Genomic DNA, 19,285 nt, shown 5'->3' on the forward strand with positions numbered 1-19,285 from the left:
AAATTAAACTTTTGTTTTAAGGAAGAAGGACCACAGTAAGTTCAGAACCATTCCAGTATCATTTTAATTCTGCCTCAGTTACATGGATATGAGGAATCCTCACTGTTCTCATTGCTGCTCTGGGGACATGTGTCCAGCCTTTCTTTCCTCATTCTCAGCACTATTTCAGCAGAGTTCTGATTCAGACTTTATGCCTCATATCTTTGACTTTGTAGGCTATATTCCAAATTACTTTTTGTAAGTTCATAATGAAAAATCTGACTTCAAACTTTCCTTCCAAGTAAAGAAAGAAATGCAATGCCTAAGGATCACCATTCAACTCCTGATTGGCACTGAAGTACAAATTCAGTGGGAAAGAAGCTTTGCTCTCAAATATAGATTCTATTTTAATTTTATAATTACAGGTGATAAAAAAATATTTGAAAGAAATAATTAGCAATTCAAATAGTAACACATTTGCAATATATTAGAAATATAGTTAAAAATTACTTAATATTTTTAATTAGTAGAAAGTTTAATTTTATGCTTTATATAGAAATTATAGCTTTAGTTGTTACCGCCGTCTCAGCAGAAGGAAACAGAAAAGTTCCTAAGTAGTTAAATAGCATTGGGAAATTAAAAAATATTTTATTTTGGCTTTTTTTATTTAATGGTAATATAAAAATAGCCTTTAAAAATACATTGTTAAACATATGGGCTTTTATTAGAGTAGAATTGTGTATTATATACAGTAAGGCATATAATATTGTCCTACTATTTTTTTCATGTTTGGTTTGATTGGACTAGGATATAAATGGGATGCAAATTTTCTGTCACACTGAAACAAAGCAAAAAAGTATATTTAGAAGAATTTGTTATTTTACTGTAATTTGTTGAATACATTCTCTTTTATGTATGATTTGTCATATATAAGAGCTCCTTTCTACTTAAGGATTGAGAAAAATGTAAAGAAAACTTTAGTGACAGCATGCATTCAGAAGAAAATACGATTTAACTGATTGAGGAACTGCTCGGATCACTATGGTGTACTGACTGATCTGTAACGGTTTCCATCTTTGTTGAATCTGCAGTATTCCCTCAGATTTAATCAGTTAATAGAAGATCTGGAGAGCTGAATAATTAGTTTACAATGTATTTTTCATAGCAGATAATATCCATTTCCTCATTTCTGTGTGTCAGAAACGTGTGAATGATCTAAGGTTTACTTCCATGATTATTACCTCAACCCACAGTTTAGTTTATTTTCTGTGTAATACACATAGGAGGCTAGACTTCTTTAAGGAACTCTTTGCTATGTGGCTTTGTTTTACTGTACATACATACTGTGTATGTACTGTACAAACTACTAGTTATTGAAAGGGAGGCATAAAGGAAGATGGGTCCATGTAGTCTGATCCATTGTCCTCTCTATTCATCTCACTTGGGGCTGTGGCAATGTAGCTCGTATCTGTTTCAGCTTCACTTTGCTGGACATTCTGAGGTGTTTCCACTGCAGGTTCTTGAGGCACAGACGTTTGCTGGTTGCGTGCATCTGGCATTAATACTAGAATATTATGGTCCACAACTGTTGAGACCTTGGTATATTCTTTGCTGGTTCCTGGAACAGTGTATTTTTCGTTTTGTCCGCTATTTTCTTTACATTTCAGTAATACTGCTGGGTCCATATCTTGTTTGACTTTGTGAACTTCTACATAATCCATTAGTCCAGGATTCAAAAAAGGTGACTGGTCATTGGGTCTGTTTTGTTTGACCTGCACTGTGGTTTGGTCAGGTTTGGAATGGAAATTCTCCATCTCTCCTTGATTTTCCAAGTTGTCATGGACAGTTTCAGTGATAGGATATCGTGGCTGATGATTTTCTTCATTTCCCACCAAAACTGGTGCAATGTTCATATTTGTGGCACTCAGTGTTATTGTATGTGCATCTACTATACTGTGGTAGGCAAACATAGGAGGCTGATTATTAGGTAACTGAGCGGGAGGCCATGTGGATGATCTTGGATTCTCATTACTAACAGGGATTATTCTCTGTTCTGAGGCTAGACACAGAATTTCACAGCTTCCTTTTCCTCTGTTTTCTTGAACATTTCTTACGCCTTGTGTTTGAAGTGTTGAGGGAAGGGCACGGGCGCGGGACCCTTTGCATTTCTCAGAAAGCAAAGAAGGGCTATCACAGCTCCCCCGTCCTGAGTCACTGTCTGTTTCCTTGGGTGTCATTTTTGTGTTTTTACTGGCATGACCATGGTCACGGCTTGGCATGAGTTGCTGTTCCTCACTGTCCTCTACCTCCAGATATTCCACCAGTAGTTCTTCACAGTCTGATGTTGGAGGGAAACCGTGGCAACCAAGAGCACTCAATAATTCTTCAGATTTTCCTCTCTAAGGGCATAACAAGATACATTTTTTCACTGTTAACCCCAGGATTTATCTGACTAGAACAATCGTGAACAGTCTACATATTTAATACACAAATACTTCAATAGTTATATCACTAGACCTATACTGGAGTTTGTATTGCTGCAGAAAATAGTGGAAGAACAGAAGATTTCTTGAGTTCCCTCAGTGGGGAGACACAGTTCCAGAACTCATGTTTCTAAAATGGAAGGACTTGGGAGCTTCTGGGAGGTACAGGTCTCATGGGTTTAACAGGAAGGAAATGGAGGAGAATGACGGAGCAGCTATGTCCTGTCTCCTCAGCACTGCAAGGGACTGTGGAGAGTAATCTTCCATAAGAACTGCTAGGAAGATCACACAGGCATTAGCTCTTGTGGCGTCCCAAGGAAAGTCACAAACTGTTCTTAAATACCCTCCTAACTACTAGTGGAAGGCAAGACTGTCTCACACATACCCTCTACACAACCAATCTGAAAATGTTGTTTATTTTTAACATTGATCAGATCAACTGAAGCTGTTTTATACTTTATTATGGCAATTGTGCTTGCAAGCACATAATTTAGAAAAGTAATGGCAAATTCTTTTGTTGCTATCAGTGATACTCACCTGTAACAGATGTTTATCTATGCCTGTTATCTTTGGTCCTGGAACTGGCGGTAGGATAAAGGCTACCATTCTAAAAAACAGAACAAACACACAAGGTGTAAGTATCGTCTCTATCTCTCTTTGTTCTCCTATTCGTTCTTTTTATGTTTGACACTTTAAACACTTCTCCCTTATCTGGCGTCTCCCTGTTGGACCTCCACTTCCTGTCTACCTCTCAAGCCAGGTAATTTAGAGATGCAGTTACAGTTCACAACTTACGCTTAGATGTATTTATAAGAAAAAGTACAAAAGTTATTCACCTGCAAAAGTAACACTGCTAATGTCTTTTTACTGTCCTTTGTCCCTTAACCTCCACTTCTCTAATGTCACTGTAACTTCAAAACTGGCCAAGAAACAGCTATCTGGGGCACAGTTCAGGAGGACTAGTGGGCCTGGGTGTACATACTTGTCAACTGACTACTGCTACATAGGATTTATGATGAATGACTTCTGCTGGCTTTTCCATCAACGCTTTTATCTCTTCTACTCAGCCAGTACTTTTGCAAGACTTGTAAAAAAGTGATAATTTACGACATCTTTCTCTGATTTCAGAGCTGACTGAACTTAGTGTTCTAAGAAATTACTTGGGAACTGGCAAACAAGTGGGCAGAAAGACCATATAACCTTGTTTCCTTTAGAAAATCAGGTCAAAACCAAAAGGTGTGTCTTCTACAGAGGCAGGGATACTCCAGATTATATTTGCTGAATGCTTACGTGGCTATACAAGATGGTCAGATCTAATAGAGACATATATTTACCAACTGAGAATTTAGCCCACTTTCCCATAAGAACAGAAATACCTTGTTATCAGTTGCAAATTTAAATACCTGTAACTTATAGTTTATAAGAGAACACAAAACCTATAGAAAATTGAATCAGATATTAGATTGAATTTTTGAAAAGGTTGCTGAGATTTTCAACTCCATGCAATTGTGAAATTGGTGACTTACCTGTACCCTTTTAAAATCATTATCCAGCTCATGATTAAACATATAAGAGATGACAAGACACCAACGACGATCCACACAACCATATCTTTTACTCTATATTCTAAGAAACAAACAGAATTATTTAAAGATGTACATCTGCCGTATGTATGGTCAGCATGCAAAAAAGGTCTAAAATTACTTTTATTTTAAAAATTGGTCCAAACTGCCAAATGTAGTATTGAATCTAGAGACTTTTACTAGCATAGGTGGATCTCAACAATCATTGCAGTGTCTGATAATAACTATGCTTTTTATTAATAGCACTGTGCAGGAAATAAACTCTATTGAAAAAATGATACAAAAATATACAAAGAGGGAAATTTTGTCACTATCAGTTATAGCAATTGGGTTCAAATCCAATTACTTCAATACTGTAGTCATTTAATTATCAAATACATATCATACAATTAATTAAATGGTGCGTTAAATCATCTAGGACTAGATATTTTTAAGGATTTCTATGGTAACATAACACTTTTTACATTTAGGTGTTTACTTCAATTTCATTCCAGACAAAAAGTAATTAAAAGTTGTTACTGTCTGAAGGCAGTCACTCTTTGTTGTCTATGTAGCAGTTTTAATGCAGTTACTGGTATTCTTTTAATTAAAAACTACCATCATGAGAACAAATGAGGCAATAAACAGAAAAGACATTGTTTAAATAAGTAAAGGAATTGACTTAACTTCTTAACTCCAAAAGGTAACAAAGGGGAAAGCTGACTGGGTAAGGTGCAAGGACATGAGAATTCAGTTACTTAGCAAGGATCTTACCTGTCCTAGGCAAACTATGGGATGTCAATCTGCACGGGTGCCACAAACAGCTAACAGAGGTATTATGTTCACTTCCATGTAACAGCAATTACTGAAGGGATGCCTGGCCACTCACCAGTTGGGATTTGAATATACTTTTCTGGGCTCCATTCACTCCATGATCCATGGTGATCTGGTTTGCAATGAATCTGTATAATGTATGTCTTCCCAGTATTTAAACTAAATATTTTATACTGTGTTTGCTGTCCAACAAAAACAGTCTGGAAATTAAATAAAAATCATAAAATGCTTATAAAATTGAGACATCTTTCTGTGAAAATCACAGCTCGGTTTAAATCTTCATAATGAAGTTGGGAATATAGAACAACAAATCAGGATAGCTTCCTAGTAACTGTCGTGGAGGCACAGACTAATGGTACATTTATTTTATTTCTATAGTTCAGCTTTCTAACATAATTCAGTGGGAATGAGATCTGCCTCTGGTATACTGTGCAAATCAAAGTACTACAAAAACACATCATGAGAATAGGGCAAATAGGGAGGAACCGTGGTAAAGGTGGGAACTATAGTGGTAAGTGGCAGAGAACAGAGATGGAGAATTAAAAAAAAGAGAAAAGAAGGAATGTGGAGCTGGTGGGACTGCATAGGTTGTTAAAAAGTGGATCTTCAATGGCAAGGGGGTGGGAAATTCAGTGGCAGGAGGAAGGAAGGAGGAGATACAGAGATGTCTGGAAAGTACTGCAGCAGACAAGAAGGGGATGCAGCCAAATACAAATAGCTGTAGTATTTAGTTTGCTGCCTAGTTGTGTGAGTTGCAAATCCTGGCAGTATACAATTATTATCTGGCCATGACAACCATCACCCAGTGGCTATTTGTACAAATTTATATGATTTTACATCATGTCAGTGAGCTTTCTGTTACCTAAGAAGTACTTGTAGGTAAGAACAAGTTACCAAAAAGAATCCTGGCTAAATGAGAACAAACAATTTAAACTGTAATGCAAATATGCTTAATATGTAATGGCCGCAATTAAAAATAAATACTTTGTCACCTGCTGTCACACAACAGCATCTGAGATACCAGGCATCTCAGTAGGTAATTGCAGATTACACACAAGCACTTTTGAAAAATGATGAACTATTCACTGTGCCTGCTTCATTACATTCAGGTGTGTGACCTGGCTGACAAAATCCAATTGACCAGAAAACACCATCTAGTGAAAACTTGCAACATCCTCACCTCCCATTCCTCTCCTTCTTGAAGCTTAAGTCGCAACTCATATTCAAGGGTAAGCCATCCAGATCTGACATCAGCCAGTGGGGGTGGAGACCATGTCAAGATTAGATATGGTTTTCTATTTACTGACTTTTTTAATTCCAAAGTTATATTCACAGGAGGATCTGGCTGTACTGTTAAAATAAAAGAACTGTCAGTAAGAGTCTAAATTATTTTCTCCTTGCATAGTAGGAATATAAAATGGTGTGAGTGGTGAGTTACCACTTCTGTTGTACCTAGTAATTTAGAAATGGTGCTGGAATACAGGGATCAAGAGTTTCCTGATAAAGTAAGCATGGATTTCTAAATATAAATTAAAAACTGAAGAACAGTTCATATGTTGAGTTCATGTTGAGATTTGCCTTTATCATTTATCACCAGAAATAATTTTTTCTTACATTATATTTATTGTTGCTTTTCCACACAACTGTGTTTCAAAGTTAGCATCTTCAGTGGTGTGTTATGAAAGCTGTGTTTTCCCATAATCGTATCAAAGTTGGCATATATATTTAGGAATGCTGAAAACACAGATGTAGCTGATGAAACCTGTACCCCTCCCCATCTTTTACATTCAGAAAACACAACAACATGATGCCTATATGCATATGTAAAGGAATATTTAAATATAAAACCAATAATATTAACCCCCTGTCTATATTTCAAAAATAATCCAAAATGGAACTCAGATTTCTGCTACAGTCAGGCTTGCAAATTCCTCAGTTCAGAGGTAAAGCTTGTGCATATTGTGCATGTATTTTATCACTCATACAAAGCTTCATGAAGTAACCAGGGCATAGAGGTAAAATATAAAGCCTTTTCTCTAGCTGCCAGACTCTTGGCAGCCAGATCCTTGATAACAGAATGTTTATTGATGATAATGTTTCTTTGAAAATAAAACAGTAAAGGGATGGATATTAATCCATTAGTACACCATACTTTGTGGGGTGTGGGTGGTTAAGTTTAAGTGTTTCTTTTGTGGCTCTGGTGTTGTTTATAGTTTGTTTGGGTGGAATATTGGTGGTCTTTGTCTATTCTGTTTCGCTGGTGGCTGATCCTTTTTCTCAGTAAGCAAGACAAGATCTTATTTGTTCTTACAATTTTTTAACTTGGATATAATACTATACATGAGAAAAGCTGGAATTAAAATTCTTGAATTAAAACACATACACATAAATTATTTGGTTCCACAGAAATGCTTTTTATCTGTTACCTATGTAGGTCACATCCACATAATGAGGATCAGAGATGTTACTTCCCATTTCATTTGTTGCTTTCACAGTAATATTGTATATGGTCCAGAAAGAGGTGTGCTTTCTATCGAAGTAGCATGAATTGGGGCCTGCAGTTCTGTAGTCTGGACATTCATAAACTTGTTCTTCTCTGAAATGAAAGAATCACCGTGATTAGACTATGTGATTACAGAGACTGTAACACCTGGTTGATTACTAGTAGTTCAGCATTATTTAGGGCTGGATCAGGTTTTTCATGCCTGGCAATGTAAAAAAATTGGAAAACTGTTTTCAGACTAGAGTCCTTGGACAACTCCAGAGACTGTAGTAAGCATTTCCCCCTCAAAATAAAAACTACAAAACTTGAAGGATTTAGGCTGTTACAGATGCAGCAGTGGGCTAATAGAGTGCAGCTCTCACTTTTCTGAATGCCGTTACCCTTTGCATAGACCTTACAGGTTTCAGACAGCCAGTAGACGTGATTGTGAAGTCTTTTAACTCATCTATTAAAAAAATGAGTATTTCCAATGTACATTTCACACTTACATGAGTTCTGCATTTTAATATGCTTTCAGAATCTATTTTGGTCTTTCATCACCTGTTCCTCAAAAACATCTACTTTGTACCTGTCCTCCAAATCCATTGCCAAGCTTCCCAAAGGGAGCAGGGATAGGAGAGAAAGTGGAGTATGTAGTACTTGTTTCCAGGCTCCTCTGAGAGGCACAGTAACAAAAGAGAAAGTTGTGGATGTGGACCTCACAGGTTGCCCCTGTTGGCTGAACCAGTAATTGTTTTGCACTAGGACCTGGCTTTCAGCTAACACGTACAGAGTTTAGCATCTAGTTGGGGCAGTGCAAGGGTGAGCAGTGCTGGGTGAACTAAAAATAGTTCACAGGACCCAAACAAAATATTGACTACTCCTTTAAAGTGTTTAGCACTTGATCTAAGTTCCAGGACCAAGATTACAGCAGAAACCAGGAGGCATTCATGGCCTATGAATACTTGTGCAAAATAAGCATTATCAGAAGATGAAAATTTTAGTATCTGATCATTTTGGAAAGTTTTACTTCTGGGGCTGTGTGGCTAAAGATCTATAGGACTGTGCATGCTATTATGCTGTTGCTGTACCATGGCACCTTTCAAGGCAGTCTGTCTTTCAAGGCAGAAGAATTCACTGAAATTTGAAAAACCTGACACTATAGAGAGACCTTATTTCAACCTTAGTGCTATTCCAGAATATATCACTTGGACAAAACCATGTCCTATGGAAAATGACATCTCCTAAAAGCAAAACCGATCTGGATTAGTTTTCCAGGACCTTCCAATAAAATACTGAATAGTTGCACATAGCTTATTACCCTTCTTTGCTGTAAAGCAAAGTGTGGGTAATAGGATATCCTCCATTTGAAGAAGGTTTCCACCAACAAGTAAATGTTTCCTTTTCTGGAGAACGGCATTTTATTATTGTAGGTTTTTCAGGAGGTGACTGCCCTGTTAAAACATAAAGAAATGAACTGGTTAGTAAGATTAATGCGTTATGTCAGCTCTGAACTTACAAAGCAATGTCAAGCAGAGCACAGCAAAATACTTCTTTTTCTATAAGGAAAGAAAAACTTTTGCTTCATATTAGCATAGGAAAGGAAGAATGGTTCAGTGGTTAGGGCAGCAGCCTGCTACTTTGACCTGGATTCAGAATCCTTTTTCACTGCAGCTATGCTGAGGAGTTATGTTTTGGTTCCCTGGATTTAGCTCTTCCCCGCCCCATCAATAAGGGCTGCTCAGTTACTGTTATAGCATGTTCTATAAATGATTTAAAATACACTCTGCTATCCAATCTGTTTTCAACAGAAACCATTTTTTCTTTAAAAATTGTGTTTTAAGATGCGTCTGATTGTCTAAAAAATATGCTGTCATTTGTTTTGGGTTTTACAGGAAAAAAAGAAAGAAAGTGTTTGCCCATTTGTTTATGTCCTTTCCAGTAATTTCCTTTTGAAGTACCTATGTGGAGCTGACTTCAAAGATAGACACAAAAAAGCAGCTCTCATATTTCCTTGTAAAGTGACATTATGCTCAGTACTCAGCCTGACTGCTGCCAAGCAATTTATAATTATTTGGATTCCTGATAATGTTTTTATATAATCAAGCAAAGCACTTTGAGTAGGGCAGAGGAAAATGTTTAGATTTTGAATAGGATGCCAGGCAAAAGGTGGGATTGAAACTTTTGCAGTTATGTATTTGTGGCAAAATATGGTCCTATTACATCAATAGTACATATCTTCTACTATGTAGAGTAGGGACATTGATTTTCCAAATTTCTAATTGCCTAAGCTTTAAACTCTCAGATCTAAAAATGAGACATTTAAAAAGTGTTTTTTTATTAACAGTACTTCAGCAATCTCCACATCAAATAATGAATAATACAAGCAGTGACAGAAGAGTTGGCTAAAGTGTCTGACAAGACAGGATGTCATGCATATTTAATGTGTCCACTCAAACCCACAAAACACAGATAGTTATTTCCATGTGATAGTAGCTGCAAATGTTATGCTCTGTTAGACACAGCAGTGCTTTCATTTCAGTTACTAATGAACAAATGAATGATTCCTACACAAGTACCATTACCTGGTATCTACAGTGGCAGATTAAATCAACATGATTTTTGTAATAAAGGGAGAGGAGCAATAGATTATTTAGGTATACTTGTATCAGAAGTGACTTCCTGGTAAATCCTAGCTTGTTTGTCATAGCCAGTTCAAGAAGAGGATCCCGAGTGGATCAACAAGACTAAAATATAGTTACACATGAAATATGTGTAAGATGCCCTACGATGTTCCCCCAGCACTACAAAGTATCTGTGTGAGGAACCAGGTTTTCAGGGCTGCCATGTATGCACCTTTAACAGCACTGAACAAGCTAGAATTTAAAAACAATTAACAGAACAGCAATCATCTGCTCACCTTTGGGGATCTGAATGCGTCTTTCAGAGCTCCACTCACTCCATTTTCCAAGGTCTAACATGCAACGGACCTGAACGACATACTTCACCCCAGGTTGTACCCTAATCACTTTGTACTGTGTCTGCACTCCCACAGATATTGTCTGGAAAAGAAAATGGACAGAAAAAACAATAAATAATTCATCCATTTTAATAAATAAGCCATAAAGGAGCTTGTGTCACTGACTTCAGAAAGGCAAGGGTTTCAGTTGGGTATTCAGATGTGGATTTCAAAAAAGCAAAGGTAGTGACTTAAAAGAAAATCTCACTTCAGTGACACTGAGATTCTGACACTCAAGAACATACTTACCTGTAGACTTCCTGTAAGTTAGTACTCCATCAGATCCACAGTGCAAGAAACACTATAGGTGGTCCAATTCACAGACAAGCCCTCTGTGTAGTACTTCTCAGTGGCCAGTTATTATTACGTGCCTTCCTCAGGCCCTTTGACTACTCTCAGAAGTCTTTCAAAACACGCAGCTTTCTCTATCATTAAGGCATCAACTATTTCGGTAGCGCTGAGTCCACTTGACTATGATCTTAAGAATGGTATTTCATAGAATCATAGAATAGTTAGGGTTGGAAAGGACCTTAAGGTCATCTAGTTCCACCCCCCCTGCCATGGGCAGGGACACCTCACACTAAACCATGTCACCCAAGGCTCTGTCCAACCTGGCCTTGAACACCAAGGATGGAGCATTCACAACTTCCCTGGGCAACCCATTCCAGTGCCTCACCACCCTCACAGTAAAGAATTTCTTCCTTATATCCAATCTAAACTTCCCCTGTTTAAGTTTTAACCCGTTACCCCTTGCCCTGTCACTACAGTCCCGAATGAAGAGTCCCTCCCCAGCATCCCTATAGCCCCCCTTCAGATACTGGAAGGCTGCTATGAGGTCTCCACACAGCTTCTCTTCTCCAGGCTGAACAGCCCCAACTTTCTCAGCCTGTCTCCATACGGGAGGTGCTCCAGCCCCTGATCATCCTCGTGGCCCTCTTCTGCACTTGTTCCAACAGTTCCATGTCCTTTTTATGCTGAGGACACCAGAACTGCACACAATACTCCAAGTGAGGTCTCACAAGAGCAGAGTAGAGGGACAGGATCACCTCCTTTGACCTGCTGGTCACGCTCCTCTTGATGCAGCCCAGGATACAGTTGGCTTTCTGGGCTGCGAGCGCACACTGAAGCCGGCTCATGTTCATTTTCTCATCGACCAACACCTCCAAGTCCTTCTCGGCAGGGCTGCTCTGAATCTCTTCTCTGCCCAACCTGTAGCTGTGCCTGGCATTGCTCCGACCCAGGTGTAGGACCTTGCACTTGACATGGTTAAACTTCATAAGGTTGGCATCAGCCGACCTCACAAGCATGCCAAGGTCCCTCTGGATGGCATCCCTTCCCTCCAGCGTATCAACCAAATCACACAGCTTGGTGTCATCAGCAAACTTGCTGAGGGCACACTCAATCCCACTGTCCATGTCACTGACAAAGATGGTGAACAAGACCGGTCCCAACACCGATCCCTGAGGGACACCACTCGTTACCGGTCTCCAGCCGGACATCGACCCATTGACCACAACTCTTTGTGTGCAGCCATCCAGCCAGTTCTTTATCCACCGAGTGGTCCACCCATCAGATTGGTGTCTCTCCAATTTAGAGACAAGGATGTCGTGTGGGACAGTGTCGAACACTTTGCACAAGTCCAGGTAGATGACGTCAACTGCTCTGTCCCTGTCCATCAGTTCCGTAGCCCCATCATAGAAGGCCACCAAATTGGTCAGGCAGGATTTCCCCTTAGTGAAGCCATGCTGGCTGTCGCCAAGCACCTTGTTGTTTTTCATGTGCCTTAGCATGCCTTCCAGGAGAATCTATTCCAAGATTCCAGGAGAATCTGCTCCAAGATTCTGACCTGTGGAGTACTGTGGCCCACTCCTAGCAAGACAGTAACAGTGGAAACAGTTTGTGTGATTAGGACACCCCAAAGTTTCTGCTCCCACCCTGGTCATGTCTGAGAGGAAGATGATGATGACACTCAGACCAATTAAATAGTACTTAGGGAATAACTGAGAGACATAAGAAACAAAAAGGGTCAGCCTGAAAAAGCAGTATTAAGAAAGCATGAAAGTTTTAAGGGAGAGGAAATTGGAATCTTTATCAGTGGTTGAAGCTCAGCTTGACGGGATCAGAAGCTGCTCAGCTAGCATCTGCCTGGGCCAGCCAGAGCAGCTCCCTCTCTGATGCTGTGAGTAGCTGCACTCCAGACAGCACAGGCTGGAGCAGGCAGGAATCCACACCTGTGGGCTCTTTCTCGCTAGTCTGTGTCTCGGTAGAAGGGATGCAGGTTCATGTTAACTTAAAGCACCCATGTCCCCTCCAGAAGCAGTTGTACCTAGAGGAGTTTGTACTAGCAGGAGGTGGGGTGTGCTTGTAACCTACCCTGGGAGAGGGGAATTTCTGCATTTAGCATACTTCTAGGACTAGTAACAGAAGTGTGTTTATAAATCTGTAGGTGTCTATTAATGCTTTCAAGTGCCTGGTATTGTGATTAGTCTGTTCTATTGCTAATACTGACCTTGACTGCAGAGTTAAATGATTGCTTGTTAATTACATCTTAATGAATCAATAAACTGCTTTGATCCTGATTTGGTTTAAACTATATGAACTGAGCAGTCTCTTACTTTGATGCTTGGGAACAGACATATTGCTGAAAATTACAATTAAATATTGTATTGGTGGACTACAGAGGCTTTTATACTACACGACATTAGGAAAATTGTATAAATCCTGTGTCTACAAGCTACTACAGTATTTTTTTTTCTTGAGTCAGATTTGGTTACAATACTTTTTCTATCCCTACAGAAACTAATTTTTTTTTATAATACCAGTGGAATTCAGACAAGACAACTCATCAAAAGAGCATTTACACAATAAATATATTTTCCCATTACCTCCCACTCTTCCATCTCTTCAGTTTTTAGCCGTAGCTCATAGTGATACACATGTGAATTAGATCTGACATCAGCTATTGGAGGTGGAGACCATTTTGCCCAAAGGTTCGTTATGCTGGCAGATGTTTTTGTTTCTAGAGTGAGGTTCACAGGAGCATCTGGCTGAACTGTATAAATGAAAAGTTTGCCATTAATGATTTTATTTTCTCTCAGGAAAAAAGGCACCTCCTTTACAGCTTTGTATTTAATCACATTAATTCCAGATCATTCAGCACTTCTTAAGATAACAGTACAATAGCTTTTTTTTCCTTTCTCTCTAATAATGTTTAAGCGGCTACTGATTTACCACAGTATCAGCAAGTCTCAGACCCTGAATTCGCCAGGCTAAGGGAATACAAATTGTCATTTCATTAGGCTATTCTTGCAATATTAAAATATCCGAGATTTCATAGCTAAAAAGACTGACTACACTTATCATTGCAATGTGTAGATTATGTGTATGCAGAAAGCAGAACAGAGTAGGAATATGAAATACTACAAAAAGCTGGCAAAACACTTAAGCAGTTATTTTTACCCTCACAAGACTGCATAGCTAGCAGCCAGAAAGATATTTACATCTGGAAAAAACCCTGGAGCAAATTTTCTAGCCATATTTAAAATGACAATAAAATACATAGTTACTTAATTCATAAGTAGAATGCAGTTTTCACATAAATTAAAAATGCATATTTCCGATCATCTGTATATAAACTGTTGTCCACAGCAAGTTTCACATGATGACGAAAGAAATCTCTCACCACTACTTGCTCTGGGATTAAAAGCCACATACATCTCCAATTAGTTTGTTTTTAATTTCATTCTTCTCTTTACCTATGGAAGCCACATCCACGTACTGAGGATCTGAGCTGTTACTTCCAATCTCGTTTGTTGCCGTTACAGTGATATTATATGTTGTCCAGGCATTAGTGTGGTTTTTATCAAAGTAGCAGGAATTGGGACCTGATGTTTCATAGTCTGGACATTCATAGATTTTTTCTTCACTGAAATAAAATGATTTAAAAAGTTAGAAGTTTAGGAAATTAAGCAAAGCAGGTAATATTCTTGTCATGGCCTATGTTCAGCAAAGACATTTGAAATATTTAAACTTGAATATGATCCCACCTCTGGGAAATGTTTTGGAGAGTGTTAAATGCTATTCCCATAATGCTTCATTGCTATTTTTACTGCAGTTGTTCAGGATGAGGAATATGTCAACAAAAGAATGGAGAGAGAAATTTCCAGAGACAGCACAAGGCAATTTAAAAAAATGTTTAAAATAAAGGTAAAAGGCAAATTAAACACATTCATTTTGACTAAAGAGGAAAAGCTGCTAAATATCTTCTTCACGTATTTCCCCTGGAAAGTAACCTCAATGGGATCTATGACAGACAAGTGTTTTATTATTTTGGCTTTCTGCAAGATGTTAATTTATCTGCTTTTAACATGATCATCATCACAACTTTCTCGATAAAAAACATCTAATTAATTCATGACCGCTTACATATTACTTTTATATGGGTCTTTGGCTTTTTTAGGAGACTGATTGTTTCGTGCTCAATTAAAGCTGAAATGGGTGATGTACTCAGAGCCTATCCCAGGTGGGAAGAACTGCGTGAAGCCACAGCACCAGCTGAGACGGTTCAAGGATGCACTTTAGTCCCATTGTTATGCCCAATGGACCACTAATAACAAGGTTTCTTAGTTTCCAGGCAGCTTTGTCCCAGTTCACAAAGAGAAGATGAGAATAAGGGGACTGTACCGGAGAGGCAATGAGCTAAGAAAGGCAATTGTGGCCCACACATGGTGTGCTTGGCAGTGCCTGGTGTTCAGCGGATTTAATGAAATGGATAAGCATTCCTGTCTATCTCTAACAGGACTATTCTGCTCTGTGATAAGCATGACTTAAAATATTCATTAAAATTTCTGTTTTGATCAAGATTGAAACATCTGGACTTTCATAAAATTATTGAGTATGGTAACTTCATTAAAAGCTGCATCTTTCCTGATAAATACCAAATGATTTGGAATTTACCAAATTCCAAATGATTTGGAATTTATTTAGTTGAAGCAGGGAAGTCTGAGGCTTTACCTTATCTATTCTGAACATCATGAGATTTATTCAAAGATACTGAATTTCTGAGCCTCCCTGCTTACTGGGCCCTGTTCAGAGACCTCTCGTTTTCAGGAAGAAAGGGCAGTTATACAAGGAAGCACAGGTTAAGCAGAGCTGCTAAACATATACACATTTTACTCTTAAATGGATGAATGACTCACAGACTAAACCAGAACATTAACTTCTGAGATGCAATAGCCAGATCTGATTTTACTTCCTTTTTGAGAACCACGAGATTGGCTACAAATCCAGAAGGGGAAGCAAAGATGCCCTGTATCTCCAGATGGGGGTTTGCTGTGCACAACATTGGACAAGCTCTTTGGCAGGACCCTGAAGGCACCACCAGCTCTCACACACTGCCTGGGTCCCAGGTCGCCATGTCAGCCTGCTGCAGCAGGGCTGGTCGCCAGCTCCGCACAGCCTTGTCCTTCTCAACTTTCCCCCCAAGCCAGCCCCAACCCATGGGCTGACATCCTGGAGCAGCCTGGCCTCAGCCTGCCCTAATGCCAGAGAGTTGTGTGACACTGAAGGCTGGGCTGCCCCCAAGCCTGCCCTGTTCCCAGGGATGGAGGTCTTGCCTTGCTGCCTGAGGGGAGCCCCCACGGCCCCATGGTGCCTTGATGGTTGTCTCCTCAGAGAAGCATGCCATTCCACTAAAAGCTGTGTGCCTCCTGATTAAGATGGATAAACTACACCTGTCCCAATATGTCTTTAGACCAGTGGGATTTTAGGCCAGATGAGTTTCAGTAGGGACAGGCTGAAGGTTTGGGACTGGCAGTGGCCATGTTTTCTTCCTATTCATCTCATGTAGCCCTTGTTGGCTATCTGAGATTTAACAGGGTTTCATAAAAACACTTTTATAAATAAATGCTATCATTCCCTTGTTCTGTCATAATCATCACTTGATCATTTACAGAAGACATATGCATTGTTACCTGTCCTTGCTGTAGAACAGGGTGTAATTGGTAGGAAGTCCTCCATCTGAGCCAGGCTTCCACCAACAAGAAAAGGTTTCCTTTTCTAGAGAATGACATCTTATTATCTTAGGTTTTCCAGGGTATGATTGACCTAGGGAAGTGCAGAAATCCAGCTAGTTAGAGTTGGACAATGTTTCCGGTTGTTATGATTGAATGATGCATTCATCAAGGAATGCTTTTCTGAGGACAATAAAATGATTTGAAACTACAGACTGAATTTGTCAAGTAAATATGCCTGGGAAAAGCCTCAAACCTTACTAAAATAGCTACTAAAATTATTTTACTTCTCTTTTTCCACTGAAAATTTGAGTTTAACCTAAACTTAGAAAGTGTACAGTTACCTTCAAATTAAATTTAAAAGCTTGGAAGTAAATGTATGACCTTTTTTTTTTTTTTCCTTAAATATAGAAGAATTTTTATCTTCAGGTCATCTTAAAACTAAATTTCAACTTCAACTTTGCAACAGAACCAAAGTTTCATTAATTGCACATATTTGGGGTAAATTAAAGGCAAGACAAGTAATAAAAAGAAGGAATCAATGGGCTGGATGCAGTATTTTGTGTATTGATAAACTGAATGTATTCATTAATTATTTGAATATTCCCTGATAATCCCAAAACATTTATTTCCTGTTAAGACTACTTTTCATTAACTTCTACCAAGAATATAGGCCGTAAATTTACATACATTCTGACATGTAAAGCATCTGGCTTTTCAACCTAAGCTTACCTTTACTTCATGAAAGTTCCATACCATTACCTGTAATACTATTATATGATGCTAATTCCCAAGCATGGAGTGAGTGTATGGATGGAGTGAGTGCCTTTCACCATTGCTACCACATAATAATGAAATTAATAGCATAAAAAAAAAGAGGACTCAAGTCATTTCCAAAATCTCTGTACAAAACTTTAGAAGAAAGTAATTTAGATACGTACAGGCTCCAGTGGTGGTCAGGACAGATCAGGTAAAGCCCCAGACTTTTCTAAAGAAAGTGTTTTAAAGGAGAAAACAAGTGTTTCAGGAAGTGTTGTGCTTACCCATCAGACCCACTGCAGTCAGGGCAAGTAGCAGAATGATTTGAACTGATGATGTCAGTTTCTGCTTCATGATGCCAGCTTCTCCTCAGGAGGAAATACCAGATCAAAGGCTCACTGCAAAATACATCATCATGTGGTAGTCAATAACAATGCTTAAGGTGTAATATGTATCACTTCTCTTGATCAAAGTCCTTCTTGAATTGCAGCTAATTGATTCTTGTTTTGCTCAAAAAGGTGCAGCAAAACTTCTGGTTCCACTTCAGAAGCAGAAAAACTGAATCACAGAGCAGTGAATAATTCTTCCTGAATAGTTAACAGTGCTAGGATTACAAATCTTGCATATTTATTTGGCATCTTGAGATGCTGTGTGCTTGTCTTAAAGCTCTTCATTTAGACTCATTAGTTTATCTGAGAATCACCCTTTTAGTAACAAAAAATACCCTGTTGATACAATACCCTGTTTTACCTCTGTTGATACAAAGAAGAACTCATCAAATCTGAAACTCTGGAAGTCCCGAAAACAGAAAGCAAATAGAAAATATCCAGAATTTGTGCAGCATTTTATGATTTTGAGACAGTCTCGTGTCTTTTGAATATTTGGGACCGGCAATGTTGAATTCAGGACCACATGAGCTGAAGTATATTACTCTATTTCTCTGTGTTCCAATCATCGTTCTTACTGCATTTGATTTTGCAGTTAAGTGGAAACGCTAAGATCAGAGAAAAGAAACCAAGGAAAAAGTGGTGTAAGGCTCAGTTAACTTATCGGGTGAAAACGCAAGAGGGAATGTAGTTATCCCTCTTTATTCAATCTGTAAAAACCGGAGTCAGTGTGGCAGAACTTGGCTGAAATACAGAGAGGTGCAAGTGAGAAGCCACCAGCTGTGAAGACGCAGTCCCTGTGGTGGGCTGACACCGCTAGATGTCCTCAGAATTCAGGTTACAGCTCAGTGTGGCCAGGAGTCGCTGTTGCTGCTAAATCTGATTGTTTAGCCAGTAGAAGAGGCAGAAGGACTTCAAGCAAACCTTCTGCTTGTCTCACCAGTACTCGTCCTGCTTGGAGATGGTGACTGGAGTGGGCTGTTAGATTCTCGGTAGCCAACCTCACTCTTTAAAGAAGAGCAATTTACTATCCGAATGGGAAACTCCTTACCTTGGCTTTCTATTCCTACCAAGCACATCTGGCAGGTATTTGTATGCTTGAAACCCATTCAGTGTAGCACAGCGTGGGAACAAGCTGTCTCTTTGCTGAGGAAAAATTCTTTGTGGTTTATCAGATGACTCTATTTTCATTATGCAATTCATTTTCTGTATCAAGAAACTATAATCTGTCAGCATATAAATGGTTTTTAAGCACAAAGGCAAACGGAAGTATCGGTTAATTTAACTGAGTCTAAAGCATGTTTACTGTGGACAGTCTGGAGAACAACAGTTGGCTACATTTCCATATACCACTTCTGAATATGAAAGCACGTTTAACACATGCTTCCTATCTACAGCCTGGAAAATTGCATATGGGTTAGTTTCAAGCTCACTTACAGCAATCTGCATATACAGTCAGTGGAAAGCAAGTAATTTTAATACAAATTCCAGTTTTGTGTAAGCACATTCAGGTTTTATGACTATAGACAAATGGCAGGCACAAATAGTTGTGTTTAACTTAAGAAAAGAGCTGAAAACTTGGTGTAATGTGGAGTGCAGACTACTGAGAGCATGCAAGAGCAAGGCACATTTTTTCTCAAGGGAAGGTGAAATAATGAATTATAAACAGTAACTATTTAATGTACTTATGAGACCACTTACAATATTTTATTATCTCTAAAATAGTTGCAGCATTTGCAAAATGCAGCACTTTCAAATTGAGACTCATAC

The 19,285-nt window shown here is 38.8% G+C and overlaps 1 protein-coding gene across 1 annotated transcript; it reads right to left on the bottom strand.

Moving 5' to 3' along the window:
• Positions 1-1,349: 1,349 nt before the first annotated feature.
• Positions 1,350-17,483, bottom strand: PRLR (prolactin receptor; the record flags this gene model as incomplete). The annotated part of the gene is made up of 12 exons (XM_080638262.1): positions 1,350-2,378; positions 3,000-3,069; positions 3,989-4,088; positions 4,914-5,058; positions 6,039-6,208; positions 7,285-7,454; positions 8,662-8,794; positions 10,261-10,402; positions 13,245-13,411; positions 14,115-14,284; positions 16,332-16,464; positions 17,414-17,483. 12 exons carry the CDS (start codon positions 17,481-17,483, stop codon positions 1,350-1,352), a joined length of 2,499 nt encoding a protein of 832 aa, XP_080494388.1.
• Between the last annotated feature and the right edge of the window lie 1,802 nt (positions 17,484-19,285).

The sequence above is a fragment of the Psittacula echo genome (genome assembly GCF_963264785.1).
Source record: "Psittacula echo genome assembly, chromosome: Z".
Classification (NCBI taxonomy): Eukaryota; Metazoa; Chordata; class Aves; order Psittaciformes; family Psittacidae; genus Psittacula; species Psittacula echo.